The sequence below is a fragment of the Nerophis lumbriciformis genome, linkage group LG06, assembly GCF_033978685.3.
Source record: "Nerophis lumbriciformis linkage group LG06, RoL_Nlum_v2.1, whole genome shotgun sequence".
NCBI classification, from domain to species: domain Eukaryota; kingdom Metazoa; phylum Chordata; class Actinopteri; order Syngnathiformes; family Syngnathidae; genus Nerophis; species Nerophis lumbriciformis.
Genome location: NC_084553.2, coordinates 27571992 through 27591399, shown reverse-complemented (window position 1 = coordinate 27591399; position 19408 = coordinate 27571992). Strand labels below are relative to the sequence as shown.

Here is a 19408-nt window from a genome sequence, read left to right as displayed (position 1 = left end):
TCACGCTACAAGCACAACACCTATAAATTCGATTTAATTTACTCTTTCAATGTTTACTCCGTCTATTTGTATTTGTGTTTGACTTTCTCTTCTACTGTTACCAAATAGCATTATTTTTAATTTTACTGAGATTCAAAGATAGTCTGTTTTTGTCAAACCATCTTTTTTATTTGTTTATTTCTTCTGTTATTATTTGTATTAGCTTCTGCGTGTCTCCTGAACAAAAAGCAGTTGTGTCGTCTGCAAATAATACTGATTTTAAGTCTTTTGTAACTTTACCAATGTCATTTATATAAAGATTGAACAATGTTGGTCCCAGTATTGATCCCTGTGGTACACCACAGGATATATTTAGTGTTGCAGATATGTGTTCGCCTAGCTTCACATATTACTTCCTGATGGTTAAGTAGCTTCTTATCCAGTTTAAGACCAACCCTCTGATGCCATACCATTCTATTTTCTTTCGTAAAATATTGTGATGAATTGTGTCTAATACTTTAGTTTACACTGTTTACCATCTATTGCATTGGCAATTTCCTCTGTTATTTGATTAAAGCCATCGATGTTGAAATATTAGCTCTGTATCCATATTGGTTCTCTGCAAGTACGGTATTCTATATTTGTTCATGAAATTGTCCAATCTGTTATTTAACAGTTTTTCAATAATTTTAGAAAATGGTGGAAGTAAAGAAACAGGTCTACAATTTCTAAATTGGTGTTTGACTCCAGTGTTATAAATCGATACAACTTCAACTACAGTATTTTCATTTTGTTTGGGAATTTGTCTGTTTTGAAATGAAAGGTTACTGATATACATGAATGGTCCTGTGATAAAAAAGGTTATTGAAGAAATAATATTTTTTATCTTTCCCTAATCAATTCCATTACAAACAATTGAACTCTTGGATTTGCATTTATTCACGATTTTAAGTTTTTCCTCTTGTGTTACATTTGTGAGGAACATTGAGTTGGGATTTGTATCTATGGTGTCATTGAAGTCCTCAGTAGTTTAAACTGGGTCTGGAATCCTTATCTCCAATTTTGGTCGAATATTTACCAAGTAGTTATTGAAGCTTTCTACTACTTCCTTCATGTTGTCATTATTTACGTTTCCGTCTGAGAAGTATTGGAGGTAAACCCTTTTAGTAATAATGCTATTGAGGATGCCCTGTGTTGCTCTCATATTGTTTTTGTTCCTGTCTAATAATTGACTTTAATATATGTTTATACATGTTTGTAGTATGCTAGTTAGCTTGTTTTTATACTTTTAGTGTATGTATTCTTCTTATTGCAAGCATTTTTAAATTATTTTTTCATCCATGGTTAATTTTTCTTTTTTTGCTTCCTACTGAGTTGTTTCCATGGAAAATGTTTGTCATAAAGCATTATGAACGTGTTTAAAAATGTACGATATGCTTCAGGTTATAGATTATAACATGAGCATAGAAAAAATAAGCATTACAAATTGATTAAAGAAAAATATTTAAAAAATAATATGACAATCCATTTATTCCATCCATCCATTTTCTACCGCTTGTCCCATTCGGGGTCGCGGAGGTGCTGGAGCCTATCTCAGCTGCATTCGGGCGGAAGGCGGTGTACACCCTGGACAAGTCCCCACCTCATGGCAGGGCCAACACAGATAGACAGACAACATTCACACTCACATTCACACACTAGGGCCAAGTTTGTGTTGCCAATCAACCTATCTCCAGGTGCATGTCTTTGGAGGTGGGAGGAAGCCAGAGTACCTAGAGGGAACCCACGCAGTCACGGGGAGAACATGCAAACTCCACACAGAAAGATCCCGAGCCCGGGATTGAACTCAGGACCTTCGTATTGTGAGACACATGCACTAACCCCTGTTTCACCGTGCTGCCCCAATCCATTTATTTTCCATGCTTATCCTCATTAGGGTCACAAGTGAGCTGGGGTACACCCTACTGTAGACTGGTCACAAGCCAATCACAGGGCACAGATAGACCACCACACTCAGATACCCCCCCCCCCACACACACACAGACACGGGAAGAACATGCACATTCCACACAGAGATGCCCAAACGGAGGTTTTAAAACCAGATCACCTGAAAGTGCGGCCTACATGCTAACCCCCTAAATTAATTTACAGTTAATTTGATCATGCATTTATGTGTTTTATTTTATGGGGACGCAAATGTAGGTGGAATGTTCCAATTATGTTAAAGAGGTCTTACCTATTGACATATACACTGATCTGATTAGAGTCAATGATGATTGGATCTCCATTCAACTTCTTATGATTCAGCAAAGCATTCTGGACATTGTTTATCCCAGCAAGAAGAAAGTTGGAAACTTTTTCCTTAAGAGAACATGTCGAGGACATGGTCAGGAGTTTGTAAAGTGACAAGAAACGGACATGCAGCGTTGGTAGTTTTGCTCTTACATTTGACGAAGCGTTCAGAATATTACTGGCTGCTTCAACTATAGGTGCAGCTCCTTCCACAACTTCTACATCGTCCTCGTCTTCTTGATGAATACTAATAGTGTTTAGGGAGGAGCTAAGGTCAACCAACAATGAACTCGCTTCTTCCTTTAGAGAAAAAACAACAACAAAATAATTATCCTCCTTGAAAAGCGTTTTGCAATGTTAATGACAATGACAATAAAATCATGTGGAATTGCTCCCTCCTCATGTAGGCTATTTATTGTAAAAAGTTTTACTGTATTGTAATTAATAATATGCTTTCCTGAACAGAAGTATTTAGCTGTTATTTGAAATGGCCCAAAGCCTACAGAGGTTTTAAGGCACAGCAGTTAAAGGGGAACTGCACTTTAAAAAAAATATGTTGCTTATCGTTCACAGTTATTACAAAAGACATGACGGACCGATATTTTTTAATGCATTTTTTTAACGTATTCTAACTCCAAATAAATTCCAAATTCCAAAAAAAGTGCAGTTCCCCTTTAAGTTTGAATGGTCTGCTTGTATCAAGTTTGCCTGTTTCTCTTTAGTCTTGGTCATGTTGTCATGGCTGCTACTCTGTGTCATCCGCAGGAATCCAGTGGTCATGACTTTTGATTGTGTGCGTTCAAATTTCTATTGGTGAGTGCTGTGTTTACTGCTGCATTTAGGTCTACTATCCATCAGCATAACCTGTACCTCGACAAACTGATATTGAAAGGGGAACTGCCCTTTTTTTTAATTTTGCCTATCATTCACAATCACTATGTGAGACAAGAACTCTTACTGTTTCCTTTTTCTGTGCGTTCTAAATATTAAAAACCGCTAGTACAAGGTGGCTAACCATGCAAGTAATGGAAATAATCTACTGCGCCTACAAACCTGCCAACAGCGCTCCATTTTCATGCCGTAATCTGCATATTAACCAAACTCGAGCGACACTCGTATTGTAAGAGCTTACATTGAGGAGCTATTTTTCTGGCTTCGTGACACATCGCTTTGCTCACACTGCTCCTCCGACCCCTAGCGAGTAGCCAGCTACTACCTGCTAGACATCTCAAGCTGTTAATAACATTTCTTGCGACCGCCATAAGATAAAGAAAAAGCTTGAACTGCTTCTGTTGCTGCTGTATTGCGTTTGAGTTAGTACAAGTTAAGCATGCATCTCATCTGAATATTGGAAGCAGGTTGTGGCACCAAGCTGGGAAATTGGTCAACTTTGAAAATCCATACATTACCAACTTGATACTATAGTGAAGAGGTTAATTTGGCATACTGATAATACATCTATATAAACAAGTTTTTTCGATAAAAGCCTGAATAGTAAAATTATTTGTACCTGACAAGTTTCGGCTACATTACCTCTGCAGCCTTCATCTGAGGTCACATGATGTTGTTGTGACGTGTCATGATGAAGGCTGCAGAGGCAAGGTATCCGAAACTTGTCAGGTACAAACAGTTTTACTATTATTATTATTACGATTATACCAACTTGATACCATATGGCTCTCAACTTTAATTTTTGAGTATATGTTTATATGTATAATATGTATTTATGTATTCAATATTTGTTTATTTATCTATGGTATATTTATTCATTTACTTATTTATTTATTCACTGTTCTGTTACAAATAGAGAACAAAGAAATGGGATAAAAACTGCTATGAAATGAAAAGGGGTAGGATTAAATAAGCTCTGCTTCCTCCTATTTCTTTTCGGATGTGCAGTAATGAAACAACTGGAAAAATGTGTTGCATTACATTGTAATTGTATTGTATGCATGTTCGAAATAAACGGAAACTGAAACTAACTAACTAACTTGGCTGTCAACAAATGGAATGCAGCATAAGACCACAGCAACATTGCTGTAGTAAGCATGTTTCAATAAGAGGAGTGAGGATTAGCTTCTCAAGGAAGATACAACAAACTCAATCAGTCGGTACCCAGTGAGAGCAAACATTTTCAGTCACTATTTTATATACGAATATTAAATGTTATCATAAATATTCATGTTACTACATTACTGTACAAACATACTTACAGCATGTATATAAAATGGTGTTGGAGGTTTTTGGATGGTTTATAGGCAGAATAGGTCGTATCCCTATCACCTGCATTGTTGACTGCCTCTTGACGTGTGTTCTTGTCATACATAAGGACTTTGGGCGAAATTACAAAAAAAGTGCAGTTCCCCTTCAAAAACAAAGCTTATAAATAGAAGTCGGAGTACCTGGGCAGAGGTACTGAGCTCGTCTGAGCGCTGCGTGAGTCCGACTACAGCCATGGCTGTCACTTGCACCCCCTGACTGGTGTTGGTGGGGGAATCTTGCAACACTGTGGTCATTTTGCTCAGCATCTGCTCTCGAAGCTAAAAGACAAAATAATGGTTGCTTGATATTCCAGGGCTCAGGGTTAGAGGAAAAAGAGTTGACCCACCTTCGTTCTCGCGTCCTTCTGATCTTCGTCAGTCTCTGTGTTAAGCACATCGACAACTGAGGTGACGATTTGTCCGAGGGCCTCACCAGAGAGGAGACCCTGCTCCTCCAGATGGGAGACTGAATCATCTAGCACTGACTGGAGAGCATCCACAGAAGCACTGGTGTTGCTTTTCCATACCTTTAGGAAAGATAACCATTATTTTTGAATGGGGCTGCAACAAATAATCAATTACATTGTTAAGTCAAAAAGTTTTGATGCATATTCTGTTGATTTGATTAGTCGTTTAATGAGTTTCAAATCCAGACCAAGTGGAGTGCCGGGACTTTTAAATATGCGGACATAGTTTCCACACGGCCTCCACAATAGAGCGCAGATTAGAGCAGTGGTGTGTGGGTGCTGTAAGCTGTGTGGAGTTTTTTTAATTTTATTTTAATAAATGCACACATGTTAAAAGTGCAATTTCAATGTCGATAAAGTGCATGTATTATAACAAAAGAATGGAGGTTATGGCAATCAGAAAAATTGCTGTTTATTTCAACTATTTTCTTTTAACTACAAAGTGTGTTTTAGCTGATTATTTGATTATTTCAACAAACTAATTGATAGTTTAATCAATTACTAAAATAATGGACAGCTACAGCCCTATTTTGAAACAATTTGAGCAAAAGCCAAATAAGTTATGTATTATTCATTGTTTGTTGCTTGGTTAAATTGCGAGTGAGGCAAGATATATGGGGTGCCAAGAAGGTCAGTCACACTTTCCTAGCAGATATAATTTTCAATGTTCTCACATTAAACACTTTTCTCACTTTTTCCTTATTTTCATACATTCTTGTTTAAACTAAATGCTGATTATAAATGTTATATCTAAATGTTGAATCTAAACCTAAATCTTAAATCTTAAGCTCTTTGCGTGGCAAGGGCACCTGCCGCTGACGACCCGTATCAAAATTTGCTTGCCAAGTTTCCAGAATATATATACTGTATACACATATACATATTATATATACATTATTATTAGAATATATATTATATTACAACAATCAGCTTCCCAGTCCACACGCTGTCAATTACTAGAGAGACGTTTACTACCATGGAAATTATAGGCTTTGTGCGCCGTTCCAACAGCCCGAGGGCGTCCCCTCTGCACATGGTGGCCAACGCTGATGGAAGATGAGGTCCTTTTGGCGATTTTCGGCATTTGAACAATGCCACAAACACAGACCGGTATCCTGGCCACACATACAGGACTTCTCTGCCCATGTGGCGGGCACCACCCTCTTTTCCAATGTAGACCTGGTGCACGGTTACCACTAGGTTCCAGTCCATCCACAGGATGTGGCTAACACAGCCATAATCACGCCCTTTGGACTGTTTGAATTTCTGCGCATGCCGTTCGGTCTCAGGGGGGCAGCACAGACCTTTCAGCGATTGATGGACACTGTGGTACGCGACATGCCATTTTTGTTTGTTTACCTGGACGACACACACTTGTGGCCAGTGCCTCAAAAGAGGAGCACCTTGGACACCTCGAATAGCTCTTCAGGAGGCTTAGCGAACAGACCCTCATCATCAAACAAAAGTGGGCAGCCATTACCTTCCTCGACCACAATGTCACACATCAAGGGGTTATTCCTCGTCCAGCAGGAGTGGAGGCTGCCAACAGGTTCCCATGTCCACGCACTGTAAAAGCCCTGCAGGAGTTCCTGGTCATGGTAAACTTTTACAACCGGTTCCTACCCCGCGCTGCCCACCTCATGCGGACCTTGTATGATGCCTTGTAAGGCATGAGACCGACAGAGGAGGTGAATTGGTCCCCAGCGATGACAGAGGTGTTTACAGCTGCTACAAATACTTTGGCTCGCACTGCTCGACTAGCGCATCCATCACAGACTGCCGAAATTTCCCTTACAATGGATGCATTTGACTATGCAGTGGGACCGGTGTGTGAGCACTGGGGAGGGGGCATTTGGTAGCCACTGGCCTTTTTTAGCAGAAAGTTACGGGATAACGAAAGCCAGTACAGTACCTATGATAGGGGGTTGCTTGGACTTTTCCTCGCCTGTCGTCACTTCAGGTTCTTGTTGGTGGGCTGGAAATTCACAGCCTTTGTGAACCATAAGCCACACATGTTCGCCATGGGCAAGACCTCTGAGCCGTGGTCTGGTAGACAGCAATGTCAGCTTTCTGCCATATCGGAGTATACTACAGACATCCAGCACATGGCAGGGAAGGACAAATGTGTCGCTTATAGTTTTTCCTGAACACTGGCTGGTTCATGCCACCATGGCGGGCGACCAGGCTCGGGACTCCACTTTTGACATCATCCATTGCCTCTTACACCCTGGAGTTCAGGCCTCTACTAAACTGGTGGGGACCAAATTTGTCTGGCCTGGCTTACGAAAGGACATAAGGGCTTGGCTGTGGGGCGTGCCAGCGGGCAAAAGTCATGCGACATACCAGGGCTCCTGCCTCATCAATCGTACACCTCCACAACCTAAATGTTAAATCTAAATATTAATGTAAAATATGAATATACATCTTAAATTTAAATCTAGATGTTAAATCTAAACCTAAATGTTAAATCTAAATCTAAATCTTAAATGTAAATCTTAAATCCAAATGTGAGTGCTCAATATCAAATCCAATCCTAAATGTTAATTTTAAATCCAAATGTTAGATCTAGATCTAAATCTAAATCATAAATCCAAATCTATATCTTAAATCTAAATCTATATCTAAACGTGAGTGCTAAATTTCTCGCCAAGTGTAAAGATGATTATTTATAGATTCTCAATATTCCACCTATCCGAGGACTCTCAGCAGCAAAGCCGCACCCACATCTCTTTTGCACGAACCTCCTACTTCTTTCTTACTGTGGAATAAGGAAACATGACAGATGAATAATGACATAATGCCAATAAAGTTGCCAGTGATGGGCAAGCCACATGGAAAATGTAGTAAGCTAAGCTACAAGTTACTCTCGATTAAATGTAGTTAAGCTACAGGGAAAGCTATCCCCGGAGAATTGTAGCAAGCTACACTACAAGCTACACGGCAAAAGTTGCTTGCTACATCATAGCTACATTTAATGGCATTTCTATCTAAGGGCCCACATGTATAATATCAATGGTAATGTAACAGAGAGTGTATAAATGGACCTAATAACGGTCCATTACTAATTAATATATCTATCATTTAGCTGAGGACACCCTATAACTACCTCTCGGGGTCACCGCACCCCACTGTATGTGTTTTTTTGTTTGCCTTTTCTTTGGCCCATCCTCATAATGTTAAGAATTTTCTCTACGTACAATAAAATAACAACAACAGCATCTATATCTTGACAAAAAAAGAACAATAGCGTGTGTTGTTTGGGAACAGTTGGTAATAGTTATGTGCAGTAAAAATTGTCATGACCTCAACTCACTTTAATGTGTGTTCCTAAATTTGTGTTGGACATCTTAGATGAAGAGAGCAGTTTAGTTTTATGTTATTATTTGGTTTAAACAACTAAAATCTAAGGTTTTGTGCACTGTTTTCTTATGGCCAAGGACAAGCATTATTGTGGGTTTCCTGCATGTTATCTTCATCACTAAAGGAAAAATCTACTCTGCGGGAGAGAATTCCTCAACTATTTTCAAGTGTGTTTTTTTATTGAGTCGTCAGCTTGATGCGTCCCTCTCTCTCTGCTTCCCTCGTCGTCATGTGACATGAGTGCGTGACTGTTATGATTTTGCTCCCTGGTTTTGATGACCTGCCTTATCTTGCCTCTGATTGGCCAGTCCGTAATGTTTCGCCCTAACCTTAGCCAATTGTGACTCATCATGTGAACACCAACCAATCATCATGGATTTTTTTCGTATGTGTGGATGTTCTCATTTTCTCCATATTCTTTGGGCCTGGATTCACAGTCCATTTTCTCTCTTTGGAGCTTGTAGCTTTAATGTATGCTACCTCACGACATGGGTCTAAAAGTAGCTAAGCTACAAGAAAAGCTACTCATTAAAAAAGTAGCTAAGCTACCGTCAAGCTACTGGAAACTGTAGCTTAGCTACATGTAGCTTGTTACTGCCCATCACTGAAAGTTGCATATTGCTAAAAATGTTACAGCTCTAAACATATTTGAAAATAAGACGCTTAAACAGTTGATTATTTAACTTCCGCGTTTGACAGTTAATGGAATTGATTCTTACACCAAGGCATGCAGTCTGAATGAATATATATATTTCTGTTTGTATGTGTCTTTCATAAGTTACTTCATGATTGTGTCACATATATGTATGAACATTACATTGCTCGCTTTGAATCGATTATGTTCTAATTGTGAGCTAAATGGTAAAAACAAGATCGTACCGATTGTGAAGTCATCATTTGGTCAGAGGTTCGGATACGGCGCATGCCGATATGCGCCTTTTATTATGTTACTTTTCCACCTTTGTCCTTGCACCTCGCAACACGACACAGAACCGCCGTCTGAGTTGTGGGCATGTCCTGGCTCGCTGAGATGTGAAGTCTAATTTAGCTCACACATAAGACATATTCTTTTGAACAGAGCCAAAGCAAGTGTGTCAACTTGCTGCTGCAGCAACTGCGCATGACAGTGATTGCCTTGTTTACAGCAGAGTAATGTTCATATGTGACACAATCATTAAAGTAACAGCGAAATGATGAAAGACACATATAAATAGAAATAGATGTATTCATGCACACTGTCTGGTGTAAGAATAAATTCAATTCATTGTCAAACACGAAAGTGAAGCGATCGGCTGTTTAAGCGTCTTGTTTTCAAATATGTCTGTATGCAACACACCATACACATTTGGAGCTGGAACATTTTTAACAATATGCATCTTTGTTGTCATTAATGTCATTAATCATTCGTCATGTTTTCTTCTTCTGCAGTTAGAAAAATATTGGAGAGTTGTGCACTGAGAGGCAGATATGTGGTTGAGAGTCCTAGCAGTGGAAAATTGGCATTCTATGAATATTCATCTTTACATTTGGCAAGAGATTTAGCGCTCACATTTAGAGTTAGATTTAAGAATTAGATTTCGATTTAACATTTAAATTTAGATCCAACATTTGGATTTACCATTTAGCGCTCACATTTAGATTTAAGATTTACATGTAAAATTTAGATTTAGATTTAAGGATAGCATTTAGATTTAGGTTTAACATTTAGATTTAGATTCAAGATTTAGATTTAACATTCATATTTAGAGTCAACATTAAGGTTTAGATTTACCATTTAAATTTAGATTTAACATTCAGATTTAGGTTTAATATTTAATATTTATATTTACATAGAACATTTAGATTTAACAGTTAAATATTTAGATTTAATATTTAGGTTTAGATTAAATATTTAGATACAACATTTAGATTCAAGATTTAGATTTAACATTTAGATTTAGGTTTAGATTTAATATTTATAATTACAATGAACATTTAGGTTTAGATTTAACATTTAGATTTAACATTTAGATTTAGATTAAACATTTAGATTTAACATTTAGATTCAACATGTATATTTAGATTTAACATTAAGATAAAACATTTAGAGTCAACAATCAGTTTAAATTATAAATAATGAAAATGAGTTAAATGTGAGGAAAATGAGCTCAATGTGAGAAACATATCTGCTAGAAAAGTGATACTGAACTTTTACATTTGCCACCTCATAAAGATATGCCTTTCTAGTTTCTAGCTTTATAATTTCTAAGTTATTCTTTTTCCTATTCCTTTTTTGACATGTTTATTTGTGAGATGATGTATCTTAACGTAATTTTGTTAAGCATGATCAAAATATGACCATGCTTGACCAAGTTTCCGAGCTGATTATACGGATGACAAACCTGAGCGTGGACAGTCGTGGTTACTTCCTTATCTTCATTTTTCACAGTCACCACAAGGGACAGATTGTAATTGTTCTTCTCGTCTCCGATGGGCAATAAGATAGATTTCACAACTTCAGTATTACTGCAGCGCAGATGTTTGCCTTCAAGACAAATTTGATGGTTAAGAAGTTAGTTGTTTATTCATTTGTATACAGCTAATCATGCAGTCTGAAAAAATTAAGTGATTTTCTTTACTTGATTTGCTTGATTAAACTCCTTTTCCTATACTTCTTTCTTTGTGAACTCACTTTTGCAAAGTGATTGTCAAAGGGGATCTATGATGATTTTAAGCTGCTTTTTTTTTTAGTCTGTCTGCAAGATTTTGGTTTGTGGAGAAATTCCCCGATTGCAAATGAAACCACGCTCCTCTTCAAAAGGATCATAATTTATCATTTGAAAATGTACACTGTGTAAATATATAGCCTCACTGCATGTCACACGTCTGTGTTATTATGCGCATGCCAAGATTAAAGGAAAATAAAAATGTATCCTACATTCCTGTGTTCCCTCAAACTCAGCTGGCCTAATACAGAACTCTTTCACCTTTGGCTGATGCAGAGCCGGCCCAAGGCATAAGCGTACTAAGCGCTTGCTTAGGGCCCCGCGGCCACCAGGGGGCCCCCAAAAGCAATTAACAAAAAATTATTATTTTTTATTTTTTGCATGTACGAGTCTGACTGATGATTTCTAAATGATCAAAGATATATTATTGTACAAAAACACAATTTTAGGTCAACATTTTTGCACATTGCTGTTTCAGGTTTTTGTTACCAAAAATAATAAAGTGAATCAGAATCAGCTTTATTGTCCAGTTATGTTTAACACACATGGAATTTAACTTTAGTAGACTGCGCTCTCTTTGTACAAAGTAAACATTAAATATGAACAATTAACTAAAAATATAAACTAGTAATTAAAGACTAATATGTACAAGACTGATGAGACAAGATGACACTTTTACTGTAAATACAAAGCTTTATCACTTGGACTGTTCAACCCCAGGCCACTCTTGTAGCTGAATGTTTTCTACATTTTAAGATTAGGAACCATATGTGGCACTCTGGACATCATTCGTTCATTCATTGGTATTATTTATGTTCTTAACTGGGCCACCCCCATATCTTTATAAATGACATGTCATTTGTAAAGACATGCCAGGCTGACAATAGGATAATGTAAACAACACTGCCAGAGCCGCAATGAGTTTATATATTATTTATATATTATTGGCAGAAATAGAGGGCCCCAAAATCACATTTTGCTTAGGGCCCCATGGAGGCTTGGGCCGGCACTGGGCTGATGGCTTTACGTAATGTCCAAATAAGTACGTATGTCCACCTCACTGTGATGTCGCAACGTACTCAGACTCCAAAACAAAACTTTCAGAGGCATCCACAACTAATTTCCTAAATGCATGAACCTTATGCTTTGATGCTTTGGTATTGTTTAACATTGTCCAACATTGTAACAACATTCATAAGTCAGAAAAGACCAAAATCACCATAGGCCCCCAACACACGTGAAATTAATAATGTATTGCATGTTCTCACCCGTGTTTGTCTTGAAACAATAAAGACAGCCTGAAGAACAGAAGGAACTTGCTTGGCAGGTGATATCAAACGCATCAAGCACAGTGCCTGATGGTGGAGAGATGCTACAAGTTGGGGGGTGAGGGTCTGCAGGGGCTTGAGTTGTTGGCTCTGGATCTGGTATTGGCAGTGTATACCTGGCATAACCTAAGTCCGATGTTCCTGGTTGAACAAAGACACAAAAAAGTTTCACGTCCAGAGTTGCTTTCATACTGCAACACCTTGTGCTGGTGGTCACCTCTTGTGTGTAAATGAAATCTACTGCACCCCAAAACCGAAAAAGATATGAATGAAAACACACCTTGAGCAATAACAGTGATGTTAAGCAAATTATCCCTTGAATATGTCAGCTGTTGACTTTTAACAAGGAATTTAGTGTTGCCTTCCTGCTCCTTCATCAGTGGCTTTCTTCCTTCTTGCGAGTAGCAGGTTTTACGTTCACCCTTGTATAGGAGAAAATAACTTACTGCATTCATTCAACAGAGCCATCTTACGCATTTAGAAAAGTGCCTGACCTTTAATGGCTTTGGATCTTCAAGGTACCAATCCACATCTGGGCATGTCTTCTCACAGTTCAGTTTCAACTTTACAGTTTGGCGCACATTAATTGAAATGCAGTTATCACAGCTGTGATCATAAAGAAAAGTCACCAAATAGCAAAATATTATTGTCAACAGTGTTCATAGTCAAATACACAATTGCAAATAATGACTGAGAAATTGTTTTGGAGGTAGGGGGCGGTTGGGGGTTGAGTTCTCCACGTCTGTGGTCCCTCCCAAGCTTTGTCATTGTTCCCATTGGGTTGAGATTTTTCTTGCGGATGTGGGTTTAGATTCGAAGATGATGGTGTGGTTTGTGAAGTCCTTTTAGGCACTTGTGATTAAGAGCTATATAAATACATTTAGATTGATGGATTTTTGAGTGTGAATGTTGTCTGTCTATCTGTTTTGGGCCTGCGATGGGGTGGGGAACCCGACTTCCGCCCGAATGCAGCTGAGATAGTCTCCAGCACCCCCCCGCCACCTCGAAAGGGACAAGCAGTAGAAAATGGATGGATGTGTTTTAGTCAGTACAGATTGGTGTCCTATCACAGTGTTGTGCATTATAAATTCAAACGCATTTCGTGCTGACTTAGAAGCTAGCGTATCTCTCGCCGTAGTTAGATTTTACGGCTAATACTAAAGGACGCCGATGTGTTACTATGACAGAAAAATAGTTCCTCAGTTTTCACTCTTACAATAACAATGTTGCTGCAGTTTGATTATTATACAGGTTACAGAACCTAAATGAAGTATTGTTCACGGTTTTTGAATGCATTTTTAAAGGGATTTAGAGGGACAGTTGATTGCTCCCATTAGCTGCATTGCTAGCCACCAAGAACAAGCCAATTTTTATGTTAGACTGCAAAAGGAAGAAAAAAACTTGTCTTCTTTTCTTTCATTATGATTGTGAACGATAGGTAAAATACCCCCCAAAAAGTGCAGTTCCCCTTTAAGCAAATTCTAATTATGCAAGCAAGTAATCAACCTATATTCAATTGAATACACTGCAAAGACGAGATACTTAACGTTCAGTATCATCAAAAGGTCCAGAGAATCTGTAGAAATCACTGCACGTGAGCGTAATATACATTGAATGCCTATGACCCTCGATACCTCAGACACTACTGCATCAAAAACAGACATCAGTGTGTAAAGGATACCACCACATGGGCTCAAGAACCCTTCAGAAAACACTGAAAATACATTCTGCACGTGTTACAACAGTGTGGCTTCATAGAAAAATAGTTCTGGTACTAGACTGGCCTTATGAGGCGTAAAATACAATAACAGAGACCCTGGACTGTTGAACAACTTAAGCTGTACATCAAGCAAGAAGGGGAAATAATTCCACCTGTAAAGCTTCAAAAATTGGTCTCCTCAATTCCCAAATAGTTTACTAAGTGTTGTTACAAGGAAAGTGTGCCAACTTTTTTGCAATGTGCTGCTGCCATTAAATTCTAAGTTAATGATTATTTGCAAAAAAAAATTAAGTTTCTCAGTTTGAACATTAAATATATTGTCTTTGCAGTCTATTCAATTGAATATAAGTTGAAAAGGATTTGCAAATCATTTTATTCTGTTTTTATTTACGATTTACACAATGTGCCAACTTCACTGGTTTTGGGTTTTGTATATCCATTCATGCATTTTATTCTTACTTATTATTTGTGTATTTTTTCTGTATCATTAAAATGCTCTCGTGCAATAAAGTTTTTTATATTGTTAAGTCACTGTCTAAAAATATGGCACCATTTTATGAAATACATTTCTAGAAAATATTTCTGAATAATTATCACCAATAGAGTAATACTTGTGTACATTTAAATTCATCTGATCCATATACTATCTTACAATTGCTATTATTGATTGCTTCCTTGATTTAAAAAACAGGTGGAAAAAAAAACTAAATATAATAACAAGCCAGTCATTTCAATGGCTCTTTGAAAGTAACAGCTCCTCAATATCCGATTCCCTTCAAAGAGCCATCTTGAATTTGTTAATACTCACCAGCTATGTAAAGATGAGCTACAATTGCACTCATAATCCAACACTTACAGGATTTTAAATTATGTTCATTTGCGAAAATCTAGTTTTAGTCGTTCACCTATTTATTCAAATTATTTATTATGTATTTATTTGCGCAACAGATCTTATACTACACATGTTTATAATTGTTTACCTCCACAACGTAGACTCCCTGAAGAGCATGCTCAGTACAACAATAGCATGCAAAACAAAAGCTCAGAGGCTCTCCAATCTTATCAATTCAAAATATTTACAATTGATAAATCGGACAATTTTGTCCTATCCCTATCAGTAATGTAGTTCTAAATAGCAACTTTTTACCTGATGGTGACATTTTGGAATTCTTTTGGAACAACGGTGATGCACTTTGAGGCGGAGGCCAGTTTGACCCATTTCCTAAACCAGGCTGTTTTTTTCACAGTCACAGTGTACACAGCCATCTCAAATGGATTCGGAAGGCATTGTTTGTCAATCACATGAGTTTCATCATTTTTTTGGTTTCTACATTTGCAATCCCCTCCTGCAGGAATGGAAAAACAAGTGAGACAAAAGTGAATTGTAGTACACACAATTTCTGGAAACTATCAAGTTCAAGTCACAACTTTTAAGTGTGTTTTTATTACCAAGGAAAGGACTGAACAACTATAACTAATGATAATTAAAAGTTTAAAACCTATTTAATGTGTATTGTAGCTTGATTACCATCCCTCCAGTGACTTGAGATACGATGACAAAGTTTATTTGTTACTAAACTCAACCAGAACGATGAAGCAATTGCACTTACTACAATCCCACTTGTATTTAATTCCTTTGCTGGGCAATGATGCATCTCCATGAACCGTGAGAGTGACATCATTGGTGTAGTCAGCCACAGACTCGACAGATGTGTTGACTCTCAAGTTGTAAGAGTCACCAACACTCTACACATGAAAATACAGTGTTTGGTTAAGGAAACGTTTACATGTAGGATTTTATAGTAAATTCATGATAATAACTAGTACAAAAATTGTTTAAAAACATAATAATAAACAGTTCAGACTGACACTGTCAGAGAATTGAAACATGTTTGTGGGTTTTCGTTTGCACTATATAACTGTTTCTAATATTATACACATCTCCCTTAAAACCATATTTAAGACTCAATAAAAACACTTGCGTTACAACTCTTGTTTTGGTTCTTAATTGATTGTGCATGTGATTGTGTAACTATTTATACTTCAACATGAGTGTGCCCAGATGATTTAATAGTGTTTTGAGATAAAAACTGTCTCTCAACTAATTTTTATGCTTTAAGTAGCAAAAACAAAATTGAGTTACAAACATCCCCGCCATTAGTTGGCGTAGTAAATATCACAGTGAACCCTGTAAGATCCGACAAAAACATTCGGTCTTACTGACAAGCATTAGCTTAAAGCTAAAGATGGACATATTTTTGTTTTTCCAACCATTGGAACCAAGAAAGCGAATGTGAAGGACAGTGCAAAGAAGAAGAAGTGGATGATATTCATTAAATTAAAGAAAGAAATAATCTAAATCATGACCTATGATGTGGCTAGCTAACTTTGTGAAGCAGTTGAAACAAAGCACTGCTTGTCTGCACCATACTGAAGCACAATGAGTCAAAAAAGCCAGACAAGAATGTTAAAATAATATCTAAACAGCAGATATTTATCCATGAAAAGATTAAGAAGCTGCTGATGGTGTGTTTGACAGAGAAGCAGCCTGAAGGAGATACAGTTGAAGTCCACTCCAAGGTAAATGCTGTACATTATGATTACATTATCTCATAAAATACTGTAGTTGCTTGTAGTACATTATATTTTATTGATTTTTTGTTTTTTAACAATATTTCTCATATAAAACGTTTTTCTTTTTAAAAGGAATGTTAATTGTCAAAATGATGGTGTTTTGGGAAGGCCAAATCGGGCCGATTAAATTGTTTTAAGTTTATTTCAATGGGCAAAGTTGTTTTGAGATACAAGTGTTTTGAGTTAAAAGCTCCAACACAAAACCAACTAAGTTCCTAAATTGAGGTATTACTTATTACTAATGTTGTACAATGCATACCTGGTTTCCAGAGTCTGAGTAGTTCTTGCAGGCCAGGAATATTTGATCCAGGCTCACATTAAAATCAGAGGCTGAGAAGGCGTTCACAGCTTGCACATTTAAACTGAACAATTCTGTAACCAAAAGTTAGTATTTAGGGGTGTTGTGTATGGTTATGAATGCCATCAACTTGCAAGTACAGTACCTTCCACTGGGCTACCAAAGGTATACGTTTGTGAGCTTCCATTGAGCATCTCTCTTGTCTCAGAGTGACTGTCATTGCCCGCAGTCAGCGTGAAGAGAAGTCGCACAGGGGCTCCTCGCTCCAGTGAGACACTAATATTGAGATCAGTGGAGTCGGGACACTGGCCGTCCTCTGCTATCACTGAGGCTTGCAGACCCTCCACCGTCTCCAGTAGACACAACTGAAACTCGGTGGACACCGTCTGGGTTGTGACATTGTTGGAGGCGGTCAAAGTGAGGTTGTTACAGCCACGCCCCAGCTTTTCCACTGTATTTGCATTCAGCGTAATGTTGTGCGCCGTGATCCCTTGCTCAGCCATTGAGTTTGCAAGTAAAATGTCCTTATATTGAAGCACATAGGTAACATGTGTACCTATTTAGAACAAAACAAAACAACTTGATCACACAGTTGTATAATGAGAGTGTGATCTGCATTTTAAACCAGACTCACCTGCCTCTACTGTGACCTGGACTTCAACAGGCCCTCCGCCATAGAACAAGGTGCAGTTAGTGCCACCTTCTGATGTGTTGGTGCTATAGCACTTGATGTCACCAAACTGACCCACAGGCTCCTGAACTGTTATGGACTTTTGAGCCGTCACATGCCAATCACTGGTGGAACACTCCACCGTGACCACAAAAAGTCCAGGTGTTTTGAACGTGTGCATTACTGTGCTTTCAGTCCTATTAGAAAGTGTAAAGTGAGTTCTAAGTGGCCACTATCTATACTCCACTTGTTACTCCTCTACAAGACAATGTCAAAATACAGCAATTCTGCCTTTGCAAAAAAAATAATATACTGTTTTGATTTTACTATATACAGGTAGTATATGTTTGTTATTGTGCACAGTTGCAGTAGTGTAGAATTGCACTCTATTTTTGGTTCTAGTCCGAATATTAGCTCACAGTGTGCTGGTAGTCAATACAACTTGTAATTGTGTAAACAACAACCACAACCTGAAACCGTCTTTAAAATTGGCAAATAATTCAAACATTTTAACTTTGTTAAGACATGTTTTTGATATAGCTTTTAAGATGTATTTGTATGAATTTAGAAGTATTTTAGAAAATAATACCTCTCTACCAAAGTAAGTGAAAGCTGGAAATGATATTTTAAAGTTATTGATACATTGTGTGTCTACTTACTACAATATCTATGCTAACATAGATGCCAATGCAATAGATTGGCCGATACTAGGGTCTCCCTAACATAATTTTAAAGGGGATCTATGATCATTTTTTCCTTTTATGATCTGTAAATGTTGTTACAATGTTGGATTTTGTGTTCAACAACGTCAAAGCATCAAATCATAAGTTTAATGCTTTTGGGCGTGAGCTTGCACACAGTTTTAGATGCCTCTGACCGTGGAGTTTTGCAGTCTGGCTACGTTGTGACATCACAGCGAGGTGAACGTACTTACATACGAAAAGGGGACTTATGATGATTTTCACCTTTTCTGACTTACAAATGTTGTTGCAATGTTGAATATTTGTGTTAAACAATGTCAAAGCATCAAATCATAAGTTTGATGCCTTTGAACGTGAGCTTGCACACAATTTGGGATGCCTCTGCTCGTGGGGTTTTGCAGTCTGGCTACGTTCATCACAGCGAGGTGCACATACTTATTTGGACATACATTAAGTGAAGCTCTCAGCCAGAGGGGGTTGATCTCTGTATTAGGCCTATCTTAGTTTGAGGAAGCACAAGAGAAGGTATGATAAAGTATTATTTGATTATTTATTGTTAAAAACAGATGTTTTCTATGCAGCTTTGTATCGATCTGGGAGTGTGCAGATGTCCCTAATGTTGTGACTGGTTGACTGTATTGTTTATTGAGCTTATTTTCAACTATGTCTGGGAAAAATAGCAATACATTTAGTTTACAAGGTATATATTTAACAGTCGACATTTTCATAAGATAAATTATGGTACTTTCAAAGAGGGTGGTTCGGTGTTTCATTTGCAACCTGGGAACGCTTCCACAAACTAACATCTTGCAGAAATACTTAGAAAGTAGAATATTAATGTGACTGTGGAGCATAATTTACGCAAAATTTCCACCAAAGCATATTCAATAAATATCATCTAGACCAGGGGTACCCACATTTTTTGACTCGGGGGCCGCATTGGGTTAAAACAATTTGGCCGGGGCCGGACTTTGTATATATATATATATATAT

At 37.6% G+C, this 19408-nt stretch overlaps 1 protein-coding gene across 1 annotated transcript in view; it reads right to left on the bottom strand.

Moving 5' to 3' along the window:
• Window positions 1-19408, bottom strand: part of LOC133608206 (polycystin-1-like protein 2) — a 52585-nt gene that overhangs the window by 25207 nt on the left and 7970 nt on the right. Inside the window, 13 exon segments of the mRNA XM_061963411.1 lie at window positions 2216-2340; window positions 2425-2571; window positions 4674-4811; window positions 4880-5059; window positions 10741-10883; window positions 12333-12533; window positions 12673-12814; window positions 12887-12998; window positions 15260-15458; window positions 15723-15858; window positions 16997-17118; window positions 17190-17600; window positions 17679-17911. Coding sequence (XP_061819395.1) covers window positions 2216-2340; window positions 2425-2571; window positions 4674-4811; window positions 4880-5059; window positions 10741-10883; window positions 12333-12533; window positions 12673-12814; window positions 12887-12998; window positions 15260-15458; window positions 15723-15858; window positions 16997-17118; window positions 17190-17600; window positions 17679-17911 — 2289 coding nt within the window.